General features: G+C 29.6%; 1 protein-coding gene across 2 annotated transcripts in view; it reads right to left on the bottom strand.

The window, feature by feature from the left end:
* Positions 1–1,668: 1,668 nt before the first annotated feature.
* The window catches only part of LOC129962048 (homeobox protein caupolican-like), an 82,659-nt gene continuing 62,265 nt past the window's right edge, over positions 1,669–22,062 (bottom strand). The window contains exons 3-6 of one of the 2 annotated variants that reach the window (XM_056075742.1): positions 18,392–18,486; positions 14,883–15,277; positions 10,512–11,234; positions 1,669–3,797 (exon numbers count right to left, since the gene is read on the bottom strand). In XM_056075742.1, the coding sequence (XP_055931717.1) occupies positions 3,682–3,797; positions 10,512–11,234; positions 14,883–15,277; positions 18,392–18,486 (1,329 nt within the window). In that variant the 3' untranslated portion in view covers positions 1,669–3,681. The remainder of the gene's footprint in view (positions 3,798–10,511; positions 11,235–14,882; positions 15,278–18,391; positions 18,487–22,062) is intronic. The other variant, XM_056075743.1, reaches the window with a different exon arrangement.

Raw genomic sequence — 22,062 nt, 5'->3', positions numbered from 1 at the left:
TCGCAACTTGGCGAAGAAGGGGTTTAAACTCCGGTTCAACATATTTAATTATTAAAATTTAAACGAACATTAAGATTGGCGAACCGGCTGGTCGCCAAAGGCGGCTAGTATATATATATATATATATATATATATATATATACAGTAAAAGCAAAATAGTAATTATGAGTTATCAATATAAAAGTTGTTTAAATATTTCTTGTAATAATTTGAAGGGAAAAATAGAAAGAAATATTCAAAGAACGAAACTCTGTAAGAAAAATAATCCAAGAACATCCAATATTAGAAATTTTAATTTATTTGATAATGAAGCTTTAATAATACTATATAATTAACTATTTTTAGTAAAAATATTTACTATATAGGTGGAACGAAATTTCCACTGATTATACAGCTGCTTCATATTTCGCTAATATTCATTCAAATTTAATCAAAAGAAAAAAGAAAAAAAAAAAGTCTGAAATTTCTGATATTTTGAGATTGCATTTTGTTCCCTGAACCCTTTATAATTTTTCACTTCGTTTCTTTTGTAAATACAACAGCAAAAATAAATGAATAAAAATAACTCTCAATTTGACTTTTTTTTTTTTTTTTTCCTTTTAACTAAAAGAATGTCAAAATTGCTAAATTCATGGCAGGCAAATTCAGAAGTATAAACTTAGCATTTCACTGTTTGATTAAGTAAATGTTCGGTCTTGATGCGTTTATCGTATTGATTCAACAGAAAGTCAGTATGACCAAGACTCGAAACCTAGGAACCAGGGGTAAGCCTTCTAGTGGCACTTAGGCAATGCAAATAAAGGGGTGTTTTCCCCTTGCAAACTGTTAAAGCTAAATATTTTATCAGTATTAATTTAATCTCTATATAAAGAATTTTAAGTATTAAAATTTAATAAACTGAAAAAAGAAAACGTTTAATTATAGTTCATTTTCAAAAAAGTTAGCTTCAGTATATCTTTTATAAAAACTGTACAAGTAAAATTTCAGAAATATTTTTTTAAAAAATCTTTTAAAAAAACAATTTTTCTTATCTTAATCTAAATAATATTTAACAAGAGAATCGTGCATTTTTTAAAATTGTAAAACATCATATTTTTTTAGAATTATGAAATAATATAAAACTTGAAAATTCTAATTAGAAAAGTTGCTTTAATAATGTTCCAAAAATACTTGAATTTAATTTGAATAAATTTAATTGCACTATTTATGATTAAATGAAATAACTTTCAAAATACTGCATATTAATCTTGAGGTCTCAGGGCATTATATATTTTTGGAACCTCTAAGCAATCGACCAATTTTCTATTTAATATTCCGATTCTGTTAATAACATGCCAGATGTTTGTATCATTTTCTTAAAAAATTATAACATCTAAGAAAGACTTTTAATTTTTTAAATTTAAAAAGGAGGTCATTAAATGTTTGTAGGATATGTAGGCAGATCAGCAACATATTTTCCTTTAATTCAAGAAATTTCATCAACTACTGCGTTTTAGTTATATTCATTTGAAACAACAATAACATCTAAAATTTCTGCAGAAGTTGTTTGAGAATAACCTTGAGGTAATTTTTAAAAGAAAAGGTACATTTGTAGAGGAGAAAATGTGATTTATTAAATATTTGTTATGTACAATGACATGAGACAGACATACAGAAAGATAATTAAGAGAAAACCCGGAAAGATTTTAATATATACATGATATAATTTACATTATACATTTCTGAATAAAACCCATTTCATCTACACAGAGTGAAATGTTTACAGAAAACTATCACAGGCAAGTGATATTGAAGAAAAATCTCATTTCTTTTAATAGTTACATGATATATAAGCATAAAAGTAAAGAAAATCAGGCATAAAATTTTCTGAATCAATTATACATCCTAATTTACAACACAAACAATGTTTCAAGCAAGAATATCTCAACATTAGTTACCTTTTTGTAAAATTTATGACTGTGCAAAATAATTGACAGCTACTTTCATACATAATAAATTATTCAAAATAGAACAAACACTAAAAATCCTCTAACTCAGACTTTTAAAAATTAAAGTAATTTAATTCACTTAAATAATTTTGATTTTTCAGATTTGTACTGAAAATTGAAATTTTTACAAGTAAAATGATTGCGATTAGCTTGAATATCATTTAATAAAGCTATCAGTTCTATAGGAATAACATTCTCAATATTTGTAGCAATATTAAATTGATTGAGGTTTTGAATCATATTATTAGTTAGAGCACGTTTAACGTTAAAAAAGGATCATAGGTGCATATCCAAAAACGTCTGTTCTAGATCCTGGAAGAATCATTTCATTTACAGCCATCAATATATCTTTTTAATGGGTAATAGAATTTATGATTCAACATAAGACACCAGAAAAAGGAATGAAGGAATTTTTTGCAATCATTTATATACCTTTTAACAGTACCAAATTTTTCAAGAGAATTTTTTATGAGCTACAATTGAAACATTTAGTTGTGAAATAGGTGGCATTTTGAACAATTATTTTACAAGAAATTCTTGGCTGCAAAAGCAAATGTATTTCATGTCCGAATTACATAATTTTTTGTGTACAATCTTTTAAGTCAATTCTAATTTATACCAAGTTTAATTAACTCTTTAAGAATTAAAAATAAAAAAAATTTCCCGTTGGAAAATATAATCTTGCTTGTATAAACCAGTCGCATTCATATATTTAGAGAGAGCAATAAAATAGATTCTCATGAAATTTAGTTTATTATTTCAATTATATTTATTTTATTACATTTAGTTTATTATAAATTTTCAATCAATTATTACGGAAAACAACAAAATGTTAACTTAAAAACTTACATGCAGTTTTTAAAAATTGTTTATTTCGTTGCCATTTCGCCATTCACAATCAAAATTAAATTGTTGTTGATAAAAATTGTTGAAATTCTTTATCATTAAGAAATTTATTGAGATGTGTATGTGTGTGAAAAATTACCCATAGATTTTTCACCAATTCTTTTTACTCTTATAATTATCACTTTAACATAAGTTTCTTCAAATTTCAATCCTCATCAACTTTTTCACTGTCAAAAATCCAAAAAACTCATCAGTTAAATCAATATTTACAATCTGCAGATTATGTACAAATAAATCTATAAATATCTCTTAGTCCTAAATTGCTACTTAAAATTACTCATCTCGCGTCTCAGCACTTATATGCATTGAGTTTACTTTATATAACCTTTCCAAACAACTTTAAGTGAGCTTCAAAAAGGGGAAAAAATCTCATAAACTCAAAAAGTGATCATCTTCCGCTAAAACATCCTTAGTACAATATGTACAGTATACGTTGAGCATTCTGATTTATCCTTAACATCAGATTCAAAGCTTATTAAATACTAAAAAAAGGGTCATGGTATAGATGTGTGTCTTGATAGAGAAGAATGATACACTTTTTTTTTTGTATATCTAAAATTAATCTCCATCTACATAGATGTAAACATGTAGTTTTGTAAAAGATGAAGTTAAAAAGTAATGTGCTTTTTCCTGGAGTCTGACAGTCATAGCTTTTTCGTGAGTAAGGACCAGCCTTTTTCGACGACATCAAGCCTTAATTCGTGCCTTGGAGATTCATCTTCAGTCTTTGTCCTCCTCCATCTGGCTTGACGTGCCCTCGATAACCTCAGTGATGCGATACTATCTTCTACTGCATGGTTGAAGACCTGAAATGGCCAGTCGTCGAGTAATCTTCCGCTGATGATTCTTGTCGATAAGATCGGCTGTGGCTGGTCAGCGAATACGGTCCACCATTCTTTGTCGCTGTAAATAAAGAAGAGTTAAAAATTAATAAATGATGCTTGGTTAATATTTACTTTAAAAATCAATCAGCGTATGACAGGTCATGTGTCCTTTTTATCCCATTTCCCACAATTCGTTTTAACGATGTGTCTACTTAGCCAAAGGGGTTCCATACCACTATGCAATTAACTGGCTTCAAGCAAAAGTTTTTCGCATCACCGAGCTGAGTGCTGAAAACTTACTCACTTAGCGCGAAAATACTGTGCAAAATAATAAAGATTCTGAATGAGGAAAAAAAATATCAGCATCATAGAATAAACAAACCATTAATAATCGTTATTAGTTATTACTGCGTCCACTTTGATTGTGTCTGCAGTATGTATATTAACTTGTATTTATATTTTCCAGGTTTTCTATGTGACTTGCATTTACGCCTAGAGGTTATTATTTAACTATAGCCGAAAACATCTGTTTAGTTCCCTCTGACTGGATTAGTAATGATTATGATAATATTAACCTTTCCCATAGAATTTATTAATAGTTGTAACGTAATTAAACTATAATTAATATAATGAAGTTTCCGGTTGACTGTCGATTTGTTTACACCTTTTAGATGAATAGGCAATTTATCAAAAAGGGGAAAGAAAAGCATAGACATATGCAACTCAGCAATAATATAAAATGATTTCTCTGTGAGCAAACGTGCTGAATTTTGTTTTTGGTGCAACTTGTTCTATACTGGATTTGGTGTTCATACTATAAGCTCATGGATACGAATAATAAACAAAAATAATAAACACGAATATTGTCTATGATAATGCATTGTCTTTTTTCACTAAGAAAACTAATTATGACGATATCCTGGTTAAAAAAATTTCAATTTTCATAATATTTTGAGGGCAATATTAAATATAATATTAAAGGAATTTTGAACATCGGATTGGCAATATGAACAGATTTTGCAAATGGAAAATCACTTTTATAATGTGACAATCACTATATCATTAATCATGAGAACTTAACTCAAACTTGCAAAGATTTCATGTTTTGTGTTGTTCTGGCAGATTCTTGCATGAAATGATGTTTGAATAGACGTAAGGAATTTTTCATTCGTGTTCAATACAAAGATACAGATATTATCGATTCCCGAACAAAATTTCAGTTATATGCGCATGTTTGAGAGCTTAGAAGACTACCCCTCCTCCAATCTCTAACAAACTTTTACAGGAAAAGAGGAAATGAATAGTTCGAATATAATATATTTCCTATTCGTCTGTTTCTTTGACATTTAGCTTAAATAGAAAACTCATATATAGACTTTAAAAATTACCTAATTTGTTTCCTATATGATACATGTTATACACAATATTCCAATGTTATACGCAATGTTTTAACATTTTATCTACATATGGTTCACATTTTTGTTGGTTTACTTATTCTTTGCTCACCAATCGATGTTTTAAACATTTTTTGATCTTGTGTAATGCTTTCTTGCAATCAACTTTGATGAAATATATATTCTCGTTTCAGATTTCATTACGAGTCATTGCAAAATGTTTTTAGAATTTCAACTCCTTTCCTATAATTTAATCATATGTTTTATTATTGTGGTGTTTATCCACAACAGATTGGGCTCAGCAGAGCCAAAGATGGTGCTTGAGGTAATAAAAACCAACCAATCACTAATTTTATACACTATAAAAATATATCAAACTATAAATAATACCATTTGTAAAATAACACAAAATGGAGATTTTTTCAATTTTGCATGATTTAGTTTACATTTTTATAGATTGAAAAAGATGTAAACTTTTTTTTGTTTAAGATATTGTTACGTTCACTTGAAATAGCTATTTGTTACTCCAGATTTTAAAATATGTAACCTCATAAGTATGAATGGCAATTTTTGAATTTATTCATTATACAGGGTGTGTTACTCCTCTGTGAAATTTGTAGTTAAAATAAACAATGTCAAATATGAAAATAAAATTTTCTTTTCTACAGATAATCAGCTCAAGTTATAATCTGAGATGTATAAAACAGTACGCGAATACAAAGTCAAATTTTTGCCATACACCCCTGGCCTTGTGGAAGGTATTCTCGGCTTCGGTATAGAAAAATCACAAGTTCGAGACACGATTCAACGAAATATCCATTATATATACGTGCCTGGTGGGCAAAAAAATCTCTCGACCTTCAAATGTGTCCCTCTAGTATTGCTTGGATATTTGGAGATGGGGGAGGGCGGGGAGCTCAAGTAATTCTCTAGATGTATGAATACAGTTCAGTATTACTATATCCTATCTGAAACAGTTTGCATATTGCCAAAATAGAAAATTCATCTAATATGAACTTTACAAGTTTTGGAAGTCTATTATTCGAATGGCTTAGTTAAAAACCTGCAATGATTCTCTATGTTAAGATGTAAAATATTCGACAGTATTCGTTTTTCGTTACACAATGTCACTTAAAGTTTTCGCAAACTAAGTACAGATTGTTTTGTTACTTTCTCGTATACGTAGTATAGAGAAAGCATAGTAATTGTCAAAAAATTTGAATGCGATATTTTGAAGAATTTCTATGTTTTAAACTTCTTTGAGTTCGAAAAACACATTTTTGAACATTGCCTGACTGTCTGTGACAAAGATAACTCAAAAATGCTTTCAGCTAGATGGTTGAAATTTGGTATGTGGTCTTTACTCCAAATTTGTATCTACCAAATTTTGATTAAAATGTCTCCTTAGAAAGTTTTCCGTCCGGGTGTCCGAATATAAGTTAACACGATAGCTACAAAATGAAGATAGCTAGATAAGATTCGGTACACAAATTATAACGTCTTTCAAAGTTGTGACAAAACCAACTACTGAATGACAATCTGTACTTTCAGAAACATGTTAACGCGATAATTCAAAAACATGATGACTTGAATATACCAAATTAAGTATGGAATTTTTTTTAACTACAACAAAAACATGATGACTTGAATATACCAAATTAGGTATGGAATTTTTTTAACTACAACAAAAACATGATGACTTGAATATACCAAATTAAGTATGGAATATTTTTTTAACTACAACAAAAACATGATGACTTGAATGTACCAAATTAGGTATGGAATTTTTTTAACTACAACAAAAACATGATGACTTGAATATACCAAATTAAGTATGGAATTTTTTTAACTACAACAAAAACATGATGACTTGAATATACCAAATTAGGTATGGAATTTTTTTAACTACAACAAAAACATGATGACTTGAATATACCAAATTAGGTATGGAATTTTTTTAACTACAAGTGCAGTTTTGTCTCAAATCTTTGTTTCAATCGATGGAGAACAACGTGTCTAAAACACTAATTCGATTTTCGGATACTATTGATACATGATAGAGATTAATCGTCTATAACTTGCTAAGAATGCCGGACAGGTTCAGTAAAAATGTTAAATTCTCGCTAAAGTTAATATTCCCTAACTATTTTAGGCAAGACTTTTTCTTGTATAACAAGTTTATGCATACGAGAAAGTTTTGTCGAGACCACTCTTGATGGTTTTTAATTGATATGGTGTTAATTTCTTTTTTAAATATTATATTTCTTTTATCACTCAATAAGCAAAATAGAAATCAAATTAAAAATTAATATTTGAATCCATGTTGAAACAGGACCACCATTTACAAATTGAATTTCTTGTTCAAGATGGTCACTGTGAAATTCAATTTCTGTTAACATCCATTCGAGAAGCAACAAATATTTTTAATCTGTCCATGAAACTCGTCATATTACATTCATGAATATTCACTGGCATCATATTCAAATTTCATTAAGCTCGCTCATCATCATAATAGCATTGGGAATTCGCCCCGTGTGGCTGCCCCCTCTATGCGATTAGAAACCTGATGTCCACGGGTTAATTTACAGGGCAGTCGGACGCAAGGTATAACTTATGCTGCCCGAACCTAAAACAAAAAGAGGGGAAGAGAGATGAAAATGCAGCTGAGGTGATTTGAATCGTCCATTCAGGGTCACCGCCCGTAGTCAGAATGTCACCAGAGATGTGACGCCAGTGGACCAGCTGCTGATTTTGGAAACAACCTGCGGAAAAATGATACTCGGCAGCTGGACAGTTATCTTGTGTTTTTTTGGTATTACTTATTTATTTCAGGTCAATCTATCTATTTTTGCGTAGATTTTGTTGTCTTCATTTGGTCACCTGATTTTGGAAGCTGCATCGATGAAGTTATCAGAATTATTTATTGATATACTTTTGTCATATATACAAATGCAGGTGGAAATTGGAAACAAAACCAAAGAAAATGATGCTTTTAATTGAAAATATGAATTATAATTTAATTGGTCGCTTTAGTTTGACAGATCAAAGAATTAATTTTTTTAAGCTGATTTTTCGTTGAATAAAAAGTTGAGAAGAAAATCTAATAAAGTAACACATTTTCTTGTAAATGTGAATTAAATAATTTATTAATTATCTTATATATACAAAAAAAAACTATTTTGAAGCTCTAATAATTAAATAATTATCAATAATCATTACCTTCTTAACTTTAAATTATAATTTTATTAATATTGTAGCATAATATTTTATTATTGAATTTATTCACGATTTAATAATATTTTAAATATATTAGTAATCAATTGGATTCAAAATTTTGATTTATTATAGCATTTCATTGGTAAAATCGTAATAATTTTAGTTCGTGAAACTGAAATATTTTGCAGGAGTAAATTTAAAACAAAATTACGCATCAATAAATATAAAAACTAATCTAAAAATGTTTGTGAGAGATAGATTTGATTTTGAGAGATAATGTTAATATTGTAGTAAAATTGGGCCTATTTCTTTAAAATCATCAATAAAAGATTGAGGAAATTTAAAAACTTTTTGAATATGCAAGACTTTTTCCAGTGTATTAAAAAGGAAAAATACTAATTTTATCGGAAATCTAGAGATGAAAATAAAAATCGTAAAAGGATGTGGGGCAAATAGAAAAGCATAAAGTGAATTGTATTCATAATGAAATTAATAATATATTTTAATACCATGAATGCTTGTGATTTTTTTTCTGTTATTAGCACTACCTATTGGGACTTTTAAAACTTTCATTTATTGTTTTTTGTGCCTAACGATTTTTTTTGTTTTGATAGTTTTTGAGAGAAAATTAGTTTTTAATTTTAATTCTCTGATAAAATCTATTTTTATATTTATTATTTTCCGGTTTTTAGTCACCATTTTTTATGATACTCATTTTTTATAGTTTAAAAAAATTGCAAAAAAATTGCCTTATTCGAATATCGAAAGTAGTCAGAGCGTGCTTCAAACTACTAAATCAAATCGGTTAACGTCTTTTGAATTCCATCTTAAAAAATAATTTTATATTAACATTCTATATTTCTAAGAATATTCTATTTTTCATTTAATTTATTCTTTTAGTTCTATATAGATTATTGATAATCTATGCATTAGCTAATGCTACTAGAACAGGAAATATTGCATGGTAGTTAATAATTTTTCTATTCTAATAAAAAAAAATTAATTATAATCTTTGTACAATTTTTCAAATTCTTCTTATTTTTTTTATCAAAACAAAAACATTTAAATGTTAGAGAATACGGAGAAACGGTACGAATAATAAGTTAGAGAAACGGTAGAAATATATAAGTAAATTGGATTACATTATAAATGGTATTTTAAGCACATTTATATTCTTAATCATTTTCACTACGATAGAATTTCTTTTTAATAATAATCGATTTTCGATTTTTTTTAAAAATAAAATCCTACATTTTAGGCTACACTAATAAAATAATGTTTAAAATCTTTATATTTTCCTTATTTGCTTTTTTTAGTCTATAATATATTTTATAGTTATAAATGTTATTAAATTTAAAGTTTAATATTTAATATTTATTATTAATAATTAAGAGCTCTAAAATTTTAAAAATATTCTATCTATCTAACGAACCCATGACTGCACAAAATCTGAGAATTCTAGTGTGTGAAGAAATGAGAAAAAAAAAAAATTGGTCGCAAAATTTCATCTTTACAAACCTGATACATGCATAGTAAAAAAAAAAAAAAAAAAGCGTATAAAGAATGAGCTTCTCCCCGTAGGTTTTGGGCTTTAAAATAGAAATCATAAAACAATAAAACTGAATAAAATTTCTTATGGTTAAATAATTCTGTTTTAAGTAAATGCCTTATGTTTCTAGTTAATTACGTTATGATAATTTTATTTCTTTTGATACATCAGAAGCTTGGGTTTGTAACTAGTTAGTACCGACGGCGGGGTCACAATATAATAAATTCATACAGCGATTAAAAATATACTAAAATTGGGACGTCAATAATTTGTAAATTCGCTATGCAAGAACTTAAGTAATTTAGAGCTTGAAAAATAAAATATAATCACTATCTTTAAAGAAGAAATTATATTTCACACAAGAAAGTAAAAATTTGACTAATTTCTGAAAACAAATCCTCTTGAAAATAATATGATCTGGTTCTCTTTTCTTGTGGCCCATTGCCCCATTTTTAAGTTTGAGGGGATGGGGTATTACATTTCAAAACTTCAAATTTATTTCAAACATATCATATATGAATTCTCAGACGTAGAATAACCTGACATAAATTAGTTGATTTAACGTGAAAAGCTATGCTATGAATACAATAATACTATGAAATATGAATTAAAATCAAAATACTTTTTTATGTACCTTGAATTGAAGAAACTCCAGCAGTTGACTGATAAAGGTGTCCACCCTGGACACCGAGATAACTTGTCGATCCCAATCCTGATGAAACTTTCATATTAGGTGGTGTCTGAGGTGGAGTATCTGTTTGTGGTGGTACGAAACCTTGCACAGATGAGCATGATCCCCCATGACCACTTGTAGGTGAAGTGAACGCCGCACTAGGGTGAGGGTGGTATCCGCTAAAACCACCCAAAGACGATGATGGATTCGAAACTTGGTAAGGATTCACAGAGAACCAGCCACAGTGTCCTAACATGTCCATCATACCACCTGAAGATTCCTGGGGTCCACTTCCACCAGCAAGTGGTGGAGGACTTTTACTTGTAGCAGTATCCGCTAATGACCATATTTTAGGTTTGTTATTTCCGGTCATTGAACGACCTGCTATGTCCTCTTCGTCAACTGCAGATGGGGAACTAGGATTTTTCGCTGAGTCCATATTAGAATGTCTATTATCTTTGTGTTCCATGGGAGAAGAACGCATCAGAGCTTGGATGTCGGGGAGGTTTGGTGAAGATGAGCTGTCGGTAGGTGTGAATTCAGAGGTAGGTATGAGCGTGGAATCCCGGCTTCCATTATCAAGCTGTGGACCACCGTTGGTTGTTTTTTCCCGATGGTGAGATAAAAGCTGGTAAGGTCTTGTTGCAATTTGGGTCGCCGAAGAATAGGGCCCAACGCCATCTACTGAAATTGAAAGAAATAGGTAGATTTCGAGTAATAAATTTGCAACATTATTTATTACAGAATCAGTTTATTTATAGATCTCGTATGTGCCCCTCATCTGAAAATTTTTGCTATCTGTAATTTCAGAAAATAGATTTTATTTTTAGACATTTCAGGAACATTTGATAATTAGATGCATTTTCATTATAGATCATTTTAACTAGATATAATATTTAACAACGAGGATATAAACGACCAATTTTTGTATATATATATATATAAATTTATTTCATGTATCTGGGAAACAGCGCTAACAATTTGGATCTAATTTCATATTTAGATAAGGTCTTGCTTTTTAAATTTATCTATATAGGTGTATTTCCTGAAAAAACGCTACTTTGCGCACTCACACACACACACACAAAAAAAATAAATTATAACTAACTAATAGAATAAATATATTCAACTTCCGTTCGAAGTATGAGCGGTGCAGTAAAAAGGTCAGAACAGCATAAATGACTCATGCGTTGAGGGTCCTCGGTACGAGTCGCGCTTTTTGCTTTACATTTATTATTATATTACTGACGTATTTATATTTAATATTTGTGCTTTTTAAGTTTATCTGTATAGGTTATCTTTCCTGAAAAAAAGCGATTTTACACAAAAATATTTTTTATAACTAACTATTAGAGCCTTTTTATATCTGTTCTCATGCTAACATAGAACAGATAACTAATGTCGTATATTGCAATCTCGAACCCGATCATGATAAAATTGAGTATAAGTTCAAAAATATAAATAATGAGAGATAAACTGTAAAATGAATGCTGTAATATAGCAAGTTGTTCTGAATAACATGTCAAACTAAGTGCATTCAGATTTATTTTTTTTTAACGAGTTCAAACGTAGGTAAGATTTGAAAATATTCATATGTAATCAGTGTGTGTTTCGTATCTAAATATTTTCTCCGAATAAACAGGCTTTTACAAAATAATAATAATAATAATGTCGAACAAAACTCGGTTTTCCAGATATTACTATTAAATACATGCAATTTATTCTACTTCATGCTGAGTATTTGATTTAATTTTTAATTCATAATATGGCGCAAATATATTTTAGAATAATTACAAAAAGTTGTAAAATGGTATATTTAAATATAATTTGCAAATACTCATTCGCAGCTTTGAAATGATTTTGAAATTGTTGCAAGGAGCAGGTTTGGCTCTTTCTTCTCAATAGTTTTTCGACTCCATTTCAAGTCCATCCTATCCATCAAATATACAATTCCAGGATAAAACCGAAGATGAAATTTTTTTGTCGCAGGACAGAAACAGTAACAAACAATAAAATAGTCAGAAAAAGGTCGGGAAAAGGTGAGAAAAGGCAAATAATCCATTCCGAAACCCGGACAAAAACTTAAGCACCCAAAACCACTTTGCATATTCCGTCAATACTTCGACGCATCCGTTCACCGGGTGAAGCCCCCGAGCAAAGGGGTCTAATGCTCGCATAATTAAGCACACAACAACAAGTGGATGTTAAAGGCCGGAGAAGAGAAAGGAGGAAAAATAAAATCTCAGAAGATAAATTAAAACGTTTTCTAGGCGGAAGAAAATGTAATTAGGTAATGAATTAAAGGGAGAAAATGAGAACAAGAGGACCTTAAAAAATGAAACGTGTTCGTTCTCACAGAAAACAAAAAAATGAAGTGTGAAGAGAGGGGAAGAGGGGAGTTGCAGAAGATTAGCCGAGGCAATGACGCAACCTCGGAGACAGAGGTGGGGGGAAGTCAGTGAGGGGGGGAGGTTTTAATAAATATGGCCAGCCGGGAATTTGTTCTAAGAGAAAGAGATCTAAAAGTGGAGGGGGAGGCACACCGAGTCCAGATGATCACTTCTGCCGACCCTTTTCATTTACATGCAAATGAAGTGTCGTCGGATGCTGCCTGCACAGACTTATTCCTATAGGTCGGCCTTTTCTGGGGATCTTGTTAAAAATTGAGAGATTCATTTTTCAGGTGGGAACATTTATTTAGGAGCTCTTGTTCTTCAGTCAGACGGAAGATTTATTGATTTTTGTTATCGTAAGTAATTATTGAATGCTGTTGCAGGTAGAAAGATTTGCCTGTGGGAAAATTTTTTGACTGGCAAAATGATTTTTAAAAATCGTCTATTTAGTTGGTCTTTTCAGATATAAAAACCAGATTCCATTGTGTTCTACCGAAAACTACTGCTGAGATTTTCATAGTGAGAATATAATATATCGTTGCTCCAGTTAAACGAAAATTCATTAAAAAATTTTAATACATTATAACCAGGAAGAGAAAATGAAGAAATTCTTATCAGAAATCACTATTTTGTAAGAAATTTTTGCTACGGCTAAAAACAATTCTTTTATAAAGTTCTTGAATGTTATTTTTAATCATCAATCCACATTCTAAACAGGTCGAAACAATATACTGTACACTTCCGAGTATCCGGCCTATTGTAGCGGATGGAATGGCCGGATAACAAAAAAGAATGATAGGAAGGAGTTCTATGAATTCCTTTCTTTGTCCACCAATACCAGAAGATAAAGTTTCTATACCAAAATTCACTGTTTTAATATATATTTTCTCACTTCTTATTGATTAGTAAGCCCTCCATTTATTTCAAGCCACATAGAATATGAACGCGACCTAGTGAATCATAGAAGTAGTTGCCAGTAAACGTGTCGAGTTGAAATAGAAGGCTCTGTACTGGTACTTATATATGTTTATAAAACTTATTACAGGAAGCAATATTTTTTGCTATTATACCAGAGTCTAGTCACTGTATAGAGAATAATTTCTCCTTCGTAGTTATTCCAATTTTTTTTCGTTTTTCACCCATTTTGAAACCTTTACTGTGGTACACATAAAAAAACATTTAGTACATCCTACGAACACTTTACGAATACTCTACAGTACGTTATGGGCAGTTATAGTCAGGAACAGTGGCATCAATTGAGGTCCGTCACACACTAATGAAACAATTAACAAAGAGCAGAACGCTGCTCTTTTCCTGTCCCAACTTGCATTTTGCACGACATGAAGGAGGATCGTATCAAACGCTCGCTTCCAGTGCCTCAGCAATGTTGCCAATGCACCGCCCTACCTTCCTGGATCCTGCTTTTAATTACGATAAAAGAAAACTAGGCAGGAGAGTCGTGAACCGGATACTCGGGAATATACTGTATTAAAGTAGAAAAAATGCACCTCTTACAGAAAAGCAATTGCTTAATCAAACGCTTTAATCTTCAATCAACACAATGTTTAAATCTGATCAGTCTTCTTAGCCTGTCTTTCAAAATGTCATCACAAAATAATATTAAAAGGGTGTAGATGTTAATAGAAAAAAAAATAATTAAAAAAATTGTTAAATTTTTCTGATTTCAAATAGTTTTTTTTTTATGCAGAATTGTTTTGTTGCAAATGTAAATATTTATTTTCATTCGTTTACTCCTCCCCCTTTTGAAAGAATATAAATGCCATTTTTAAATAATTTTAAAAAAATGCACATTTTCTTTTTGTAAACCAAGAATAAAAAAGTTTTTAAAGAAATAAACCTTGAATAAATTAAAGAAAGCCATAACTGAAAGTCCCACTTGTAATTAACAGAACAAGAAAGGATTCAAACGGTTTCTTACTTGAATCATCACACGATGCAATCCTCCTCTCTCCTTCATCTTCACTATCGCACCGCGTGGATCGTGCATCATTGTCCACTCTGTCCGTCCTGCTCCTTTTGGACGCGTCCTCATCTCCCTCATCATCGTCATCGTAGTCTTTGACATCGTCAGCGTCCATCTTATTCCTCGGTTCCCACGTCATCTTGTTCTCTTTCTTGAGCCTCCTGCGGGCGTTTGCGAACCATGTCGAGACTTGGGTGAGGGTCATCTTGGTGATGATGGCCAGCATGATCTTTTCTCCCTTCGTAGGGTAAGGGTTCTTCCGGTGCTCGTTCAACCACGCCTTCAGAGTGCTCGTGGAATCCCGGGTCACGTTCTTGCGACGAGCCCCGTTGAAATCCAAACCTCCATAACTGAAAAAAAAAAAAAAAAAAAAACAATTTAAAAGGATTTGATGTACTTGTTGTGCCTTACTCGGTGTTTTTAGACATTTTCTTATTTACTAAGTTCAGGAGGTTGCAGTTCAATATATTTCATTCGATTACACAATGATTCAGAATTTCAATTCGGCAGAAACCCCAGGGGGGGGGGGGAAAGGCTATAATATTATAGAGATGTACAATCGTTAATCCTACAGGCGACAGATTTCATTTCTTACAATTATATCAAATCGTAGCTCTATTGATTATTTTTAACTGAAAATCCTTTCTTATAAATTAAAACAAATATCATGATATATTATTTTTAGTGTCTTGTTGAAGATACTGTAATAAAAAAATGTGCTTTTTTACGCCCCTTCACAACTTGTTTGGAAATATGCTAGAAAATAACACAAATATATATATATATATATATATAGTCACCTTTGATTACCAAATGGTTTTTCCATTATATTAATAGTAATCATTCATGTAAATAAATAAAAATTTACAATTTACAACAAAGTTATCCAGTGAAATATTTTCAAAGAAATTTTTTAATCAATCAAATTATTATTTTTGAGATATAAAAGTAAAATAGAAGTTTTAAACCACTGACTTCCCTGACTGGAAGAAAAGTTTTCAGCTTTAAGCATGTTAGTTTGTATTTCAGTAACTATAAATCATTGAAGTTTAATATTGATGGAAGTACCAACAAATGCAGTTTTTCAATGCCATATCTCAAATATAACAATTGAATTACTTGTCACATCACGAAAAAAAATTTTCAATGCCATATCTCAAATATAATAATTGAATTGCTTGTCACATCACGAGAAAAATCTTTTCAATGCCATATTTCAAATATAACAATTGAATTACTTGTCAGTCACATCATGAAAAAACTGCATTTTCAAGTGAAATTAGAATAAGAAATAAAAAAATTGATCACTTAAAAATAAAACAATAATAAAATAAAATAAATTTATACAGTTTAGGTTATTTAATTAAAATTAGCACTTGCGGTCAAAAATAGAAACTATTTCAGGCAATCTTTCTTACTTTTTTTCTTATATAAATGCCTTCAAAGAAAGAAAATTGAATTGCTAACTATTGCTGTGCCTTTAATCATTTAACTTTGTTCAGAATCTGGATATAGAGAATCGAAACCAGATATTCATAGAAATTCTCCCATTACTGCAATTATTTTCCCCCCTTCATTATTGGATTCTTCCCTTCAGTAGGAACGGAAAACTGTAACCTTGAATGACCTTAAATCCTTTCTCAATCTTATTTTAAAAAATTTAAAATTAGAGTGAAACATTGCATAAATTTAAACTAACTCACAGGAAAAAATAATCTCCGTTATCACAAGCAAATAAAATGAAACTAATATGATAGATTAAAACTGAGATGGAACTGAATTGATATATTTATATTGATGCAATAAATTATTATAAACTCTATAAACAGTATTTCATCATTACATAAAAAAATATTAACAGTAGAAAGGAAGTTTTTATGAATTTATATATTTTCACAAAATATACAAAAGAAATTGAGGCGTTTATTTAAACTTAGAATTTCCTAGAAATGATACTTTTCTTGATTCTAAGCATTTTTATTATTTAATTCATTCAGTCATTTTTTTATTTCATTCTTTATACTTTCATTGAACTCAGGTCAGGATTATGTTCCACTTTCTTTTAGTATATTAAAAGTAATAATCGGTTAAAAGTTTTAGAAAAAAAATGTAAGATTACGCATAACATCCTGAAAAATCAGCTTAATTATTGTTAAAACATGAACCTTGGAATATTATACTATTTTTAGGACAAATAAAAATATGGCACGAATATGTAATAATATTATTAACTATTTCAAGATTTAAAACAGAAATTCCACTACCTAGGATTATTTTTAACTGCATTTTTTTTATGTCTGTTAAATAATTTATTAATTGCATTTTTATTGTTAATTTTTATTATTAAAATTGATTTATTATTGATTTTTTATTGCCTTTTTATCATAACAATGTTGAAGCAATGCAGCCATTTTGTCTTTCTTGAAATATGAATGATTGCAAAACAATAAAAGTAGGAGAAAAATGTCTAAAAAATGGGCAAGAAAATAATATGATCATATATATGTTAATAAACTGATAATGAATAGACGTTCTGTATGGATGAGCATCTGATTTCTCTAACAAAATGAATTAAAAAAAATCAGGCAGACAAAAGAAAAGAAACAAGAAAAAAGACATGAAGAAAAGGTAAAAAGTAAAGATAATAATTTAAAAGTATACTTTTTGTAACGCATTTTGGATATAAGGATATGATAATTACAAAATGATTATACAAGTTTATTTGGAAAGAACTTTTCATTTTGATGTATCATTTTAATTTAGATGTCATCTTTTTTTCCCCCCTTCTTGCATATTAACTGTGAAAAGAGAAAGCACTTTAATCATTAAAAGAATGCAGTACTCTCAGGAATCTTAAAATTTTGGACTTGCATCTGTCTATCGGTTGACCTAAGAATACTATAAATCGGAAACGAAGTGAATTAGGCTGGAGAAATTTCGTATGTGGTCTTTACACCATAATTTATATATCAAATTTTGGAACGAAATCTATTTTAAAGACGATTGTCTCTCTGTCTATCCGTTCATGGGATGGCACAAAAATGAAAATTCGAATTTTAAATGTATTTGAAATTTGGGCAAAATCAACCATCAGATTGACTATCCCTCGTCTATATATTCCTGTCTGTGAGAAATCGATCACTGAAAAAAGCCTAAGAATTCAGATAAATATAATTTGATATATAGTTCTTTACATAATAATTATAGAAGCACATTATATTATAGACTCAACTAGTTTAAAGAAAAAAATCCAAAATGGCTGTACCTCGATTATCTTCAATGTAATATAAAATACAAAACAAATAATATTTTAGTGCACGAGAAAGTTGCTCAAAAATACGCACAGACTGCCTCCCCCACTTCAAATGATACAGATTCAGGCATATTAAAGTTTTATCACTCATTAACATTTTATTTCATGACTTTCATCATCATTTTAAAAAAGAAGGGGAAATCATAGTTACCCGTATGCTGCCAGACTAGGATCGTAGTAATAAGATGCGGAAGGTGCGATTCCTCTCCAAGGATCTGAAGCATCTTTTATTCCATAGGCTGTACCCTGTAATAAATAAATCACACATTCAAATACAATGTAAATTAACGATAAATCTCGTCACTCAGTCACTCGCCATACGTAATGAATTAATAGATGACGTAAAGAGAGGTTATTACATCTCTTTTCAATTTCATAAGGAACCAGCCAAAATATGTACAATTAGAGCAATAACTTAGGCAGAAACATGATGTTTATTATTGTAGTGATTAATATGAATAAGAAAGTCCTAGTTAAACTTAATTAGATTTTGAAATGATTTATTCATTATTTTAGTCGTTCAGCGTACATAAGTAAGTCATCATTCCTAATGTAAGAATATATCATTTGTTTGACATGAATAACAAAATTTTAATCGCGTCTAACAAGTTATGAGATATCAAAAAGTATATACAAATGAGTAAATTTTATCGTTATATCAAAAGAAGAAAGATCTCTTCAGAAAGTAATAATGAGAATCTTCAGAAAGTAATAATGAGAAAATTTTACATTAAGAAAACTTCAGTTAATATGTAAAGTAAACGTAGTTAATTCATCCTGAAATACTTCAGGCTATATTATTTTTAGCTGCACGTGTTGCAGTAAGGTGAGATAAGTAGAATGGAAACAGGATTCCGTTAGATTAAGTATGAAATGGGCAAAAATTCGTCTGGTGGTGTGGTGTAAAATCTTGGTGATGGAGTAGTTCAGGTGTCGTCCTAGTTACGTGGCAGGTCCTAGTTACTAACAAGGTCCATTTTTAAATAACCATTATGTTGTTTCATTAATAATAACTAAACTAAATTTCTCCTTTCCTATATATTTAATCACACCGGGGGGGGCACCTCGTAATTAAGGATGAGAAGCTCCCTGTATGGTAGTTGGTTCTCGCTACTTTGGTAGGTACAGAAATAGATGAGGTTTTGCTGCCTCCCATCGATGACAGGACTTAATTACCAGTAAGTGATGCCCCTTAGGAATCAACCCTATTTCCCGCCAGTGTTGTTGTTGCGGTGGTCCAGTCATTCAGATTTTTCCGTGGGCCTTCGGGTGGGACAGAATAGCTAGTTATAGGTTTCCTATATATTTAAAAATCTTGTAAAATTAAGCATTTTAGATTAAAGTATTTACATGAGTGACTTGGCTAGCAGAGGCTTGTTTAATCTTTTAATGGTTGTATTCTCCTACATTCTCTCCAAGATAATATTTTATCATTTTTTTTTCTAACCGCAATCCCAGTTAAGTTTTCGCTAAGTAAAATTTTCCTGTTAATGAAATATCCTTAAACTTAAATTATTTTTGTGATTTCTTTTCCTCCGTGCATCAAAAATTCTACATTATTAAACCAAACGTATTCAAAATAATTACTTTCCACTAGAATTTTTTAATGGGTCGAACAAAAAAAAAATAACTCTTAATATAATCGAGCATATTTAATTTATATTTTTTTTTTTTATTTGAAAAGAAACGTTACGAAACCACTCAAAAACTCTCCTTTATAAAAAACTGAAGTCGACTATCTACGACTTTTCAATAATCTGCATGTGGCAATGAAACAGCATCTAAAGAAATGAAACTATCAGCTTTCTATTTACAAAATTTTTAAAGACTATTATTCATTTATTGATTTTTTTTTTCGTTTTATAGATTCTGATGAATAAAATTCGAGCTGCCAAAACTAATATTGATTTTTAGGAGAGATCGATGAGATACACTTTTTATAAAAGTTACAAGTTGAAGAAAAAATATGTCGAATCTTTATTTAACAAAGTCTTGAAATTTTGCTGAAAAAAAAACTTGGCTATAAAAAAATTAGTTAAACAGAAAATTTTAAATTAAAAAAAAAAGAAGCAAAGAAGTAAAAAACTAAAAAAAATTGCAACTGAAACTTATCTAGCCACTTTATTAACTTTTGTATATCTCCTAAACTGTAAAAATGTCAGCAGTCCTGCATTAATTATGAAAAAAAATTTCATAATAATTATGAAAAATGAGTTTTTCTTAAAAAATGGCACATTTTTATAAAGGTAAAAACGTATAATTTTTGATATTTTTCTTGAAACTTTAATCTTTTCCAGATTACAGCAAATGCTGTAAGCATTTCTTGTTGTGAAAGTTTATTTAATAAATCTTCGTTTTCATCACCTCATTGTACTGTCTGTATATTCGTTACAGACTTTGATTAGTATTGAATACAGACAATACAGTGAGTAATATGCAGTACAGTTTGTAATATTCCATGCTCCATTTTATATTCAACAAACACGATGTCTTCACCAAAAAAAAAATTAGACAGCTTTTCAACAGCTTCTATATATTTCAAATCTCCATCTTTTACTATAACGAATTCGTAAAAGTTGATAGATGGACTGGTGACTTCAACAACTTTTAGTTTATTAAAGGTTTTTTTTTTAAGTAATAATAAAAAAACACTACATTTTGAAAACAAAAGGAGGGGGTTAGAAAATACATTTTATACACTTTTTCGCAATAGAAGGTGTAAATAACACGTAAATTTTGTTCAAAATCAGATAGTTCAGAGAAAAATTTCATTAAACAGAAAACTTTGTTAAAATTTAAAAAAATTGTTAATTTGTTGAATGCAGCCACAATGCTTTTCCGCTACTTCTGTTTTCGTGTATTATTGTGAACGATATTATTCAATAATTTCTGAATTCCAATAAATGTAAACTAAGGAGACAAAATAATAGATGCCCAAACAATATTAAAGCTACAGATTCTCGAATTTGGTGTCATCATCAACTATAATTCTAATTCAGTATGGGCACTACCAAAATGAATATAAGTTTTGGCAACAATATCTCATAATAAATTTCATTTATCAAGCTTTTCGATATTTTTTTGTATGAGTGTATAACACTCGTAAAACCCGAGTGGACAAATAGCAAATATGGACTTTCGGATTCAGTCCAAAATTAGACATGTATACAATTTTAGTGTAAACATTAAATAATAAAATTCCCCTATCTAGAAGGTTGCGTTATTCAACAATTGAATTAGACAAACCAACAGACATATTTGCTATCTGATCTTTCGATTTAAATATAAAAGATCTTTACGATCTTAATATAAAAATTTTTATGCATATCCGTAATTCTAGTAATGAAACTGCATCTCAAATTTCATCACTTTAATTTGTATTTTTAAATTATTATGTTCATATGCTCAAATAAGCTGATAGCAGAAATCTACAATTTAGGTTTGAACTTCGCATACTATATTTCATCCGTCTAACTTGGTACCCTTTTATCATGCTTATAGGTAGACGGATGTAATTTAAAAACTGGTAAATATAAACTATTACAATGTTTTAACATTTTATAAATCGTTAATAAATATGCGATAAAATCATATCTATTATTCGCTATAGTATTAATTCAAAAGTTCCTTTTACTTTCTCGTATATGTAGTATAGAGAAAGTATTGTAATTTCCAAAAAATTCGAATTGGAGATTTTGATGAATCTCCCTTAGTCAACCTTTCAAACGGACCGATAAAAAATATTTACAAAAATTATTAAATATAATTCGCCATCGTTTGGCAGCTGCCTTAGCATTATAATGAATAATGCCTTCGAAGTTT

The sequence above is a fragment of the Argiope bruennichi genome, chromosome 2 (genome assembly GCF_947563725.1).
Source record: "Argiope bruennichi chromosome 2, qqArgBrue1.1, whole genome shotgun sequence".
NCBI lineage: Eukaryota > Metazoa > Arthropoda > Arachnida > Araneae > Araneidae > Argiope > Argiope bruennichi.
Note: the sequence above shows the minus strand (reverse complement) of the source record. Positions and strands in the feature narration are given on the sequence as shown.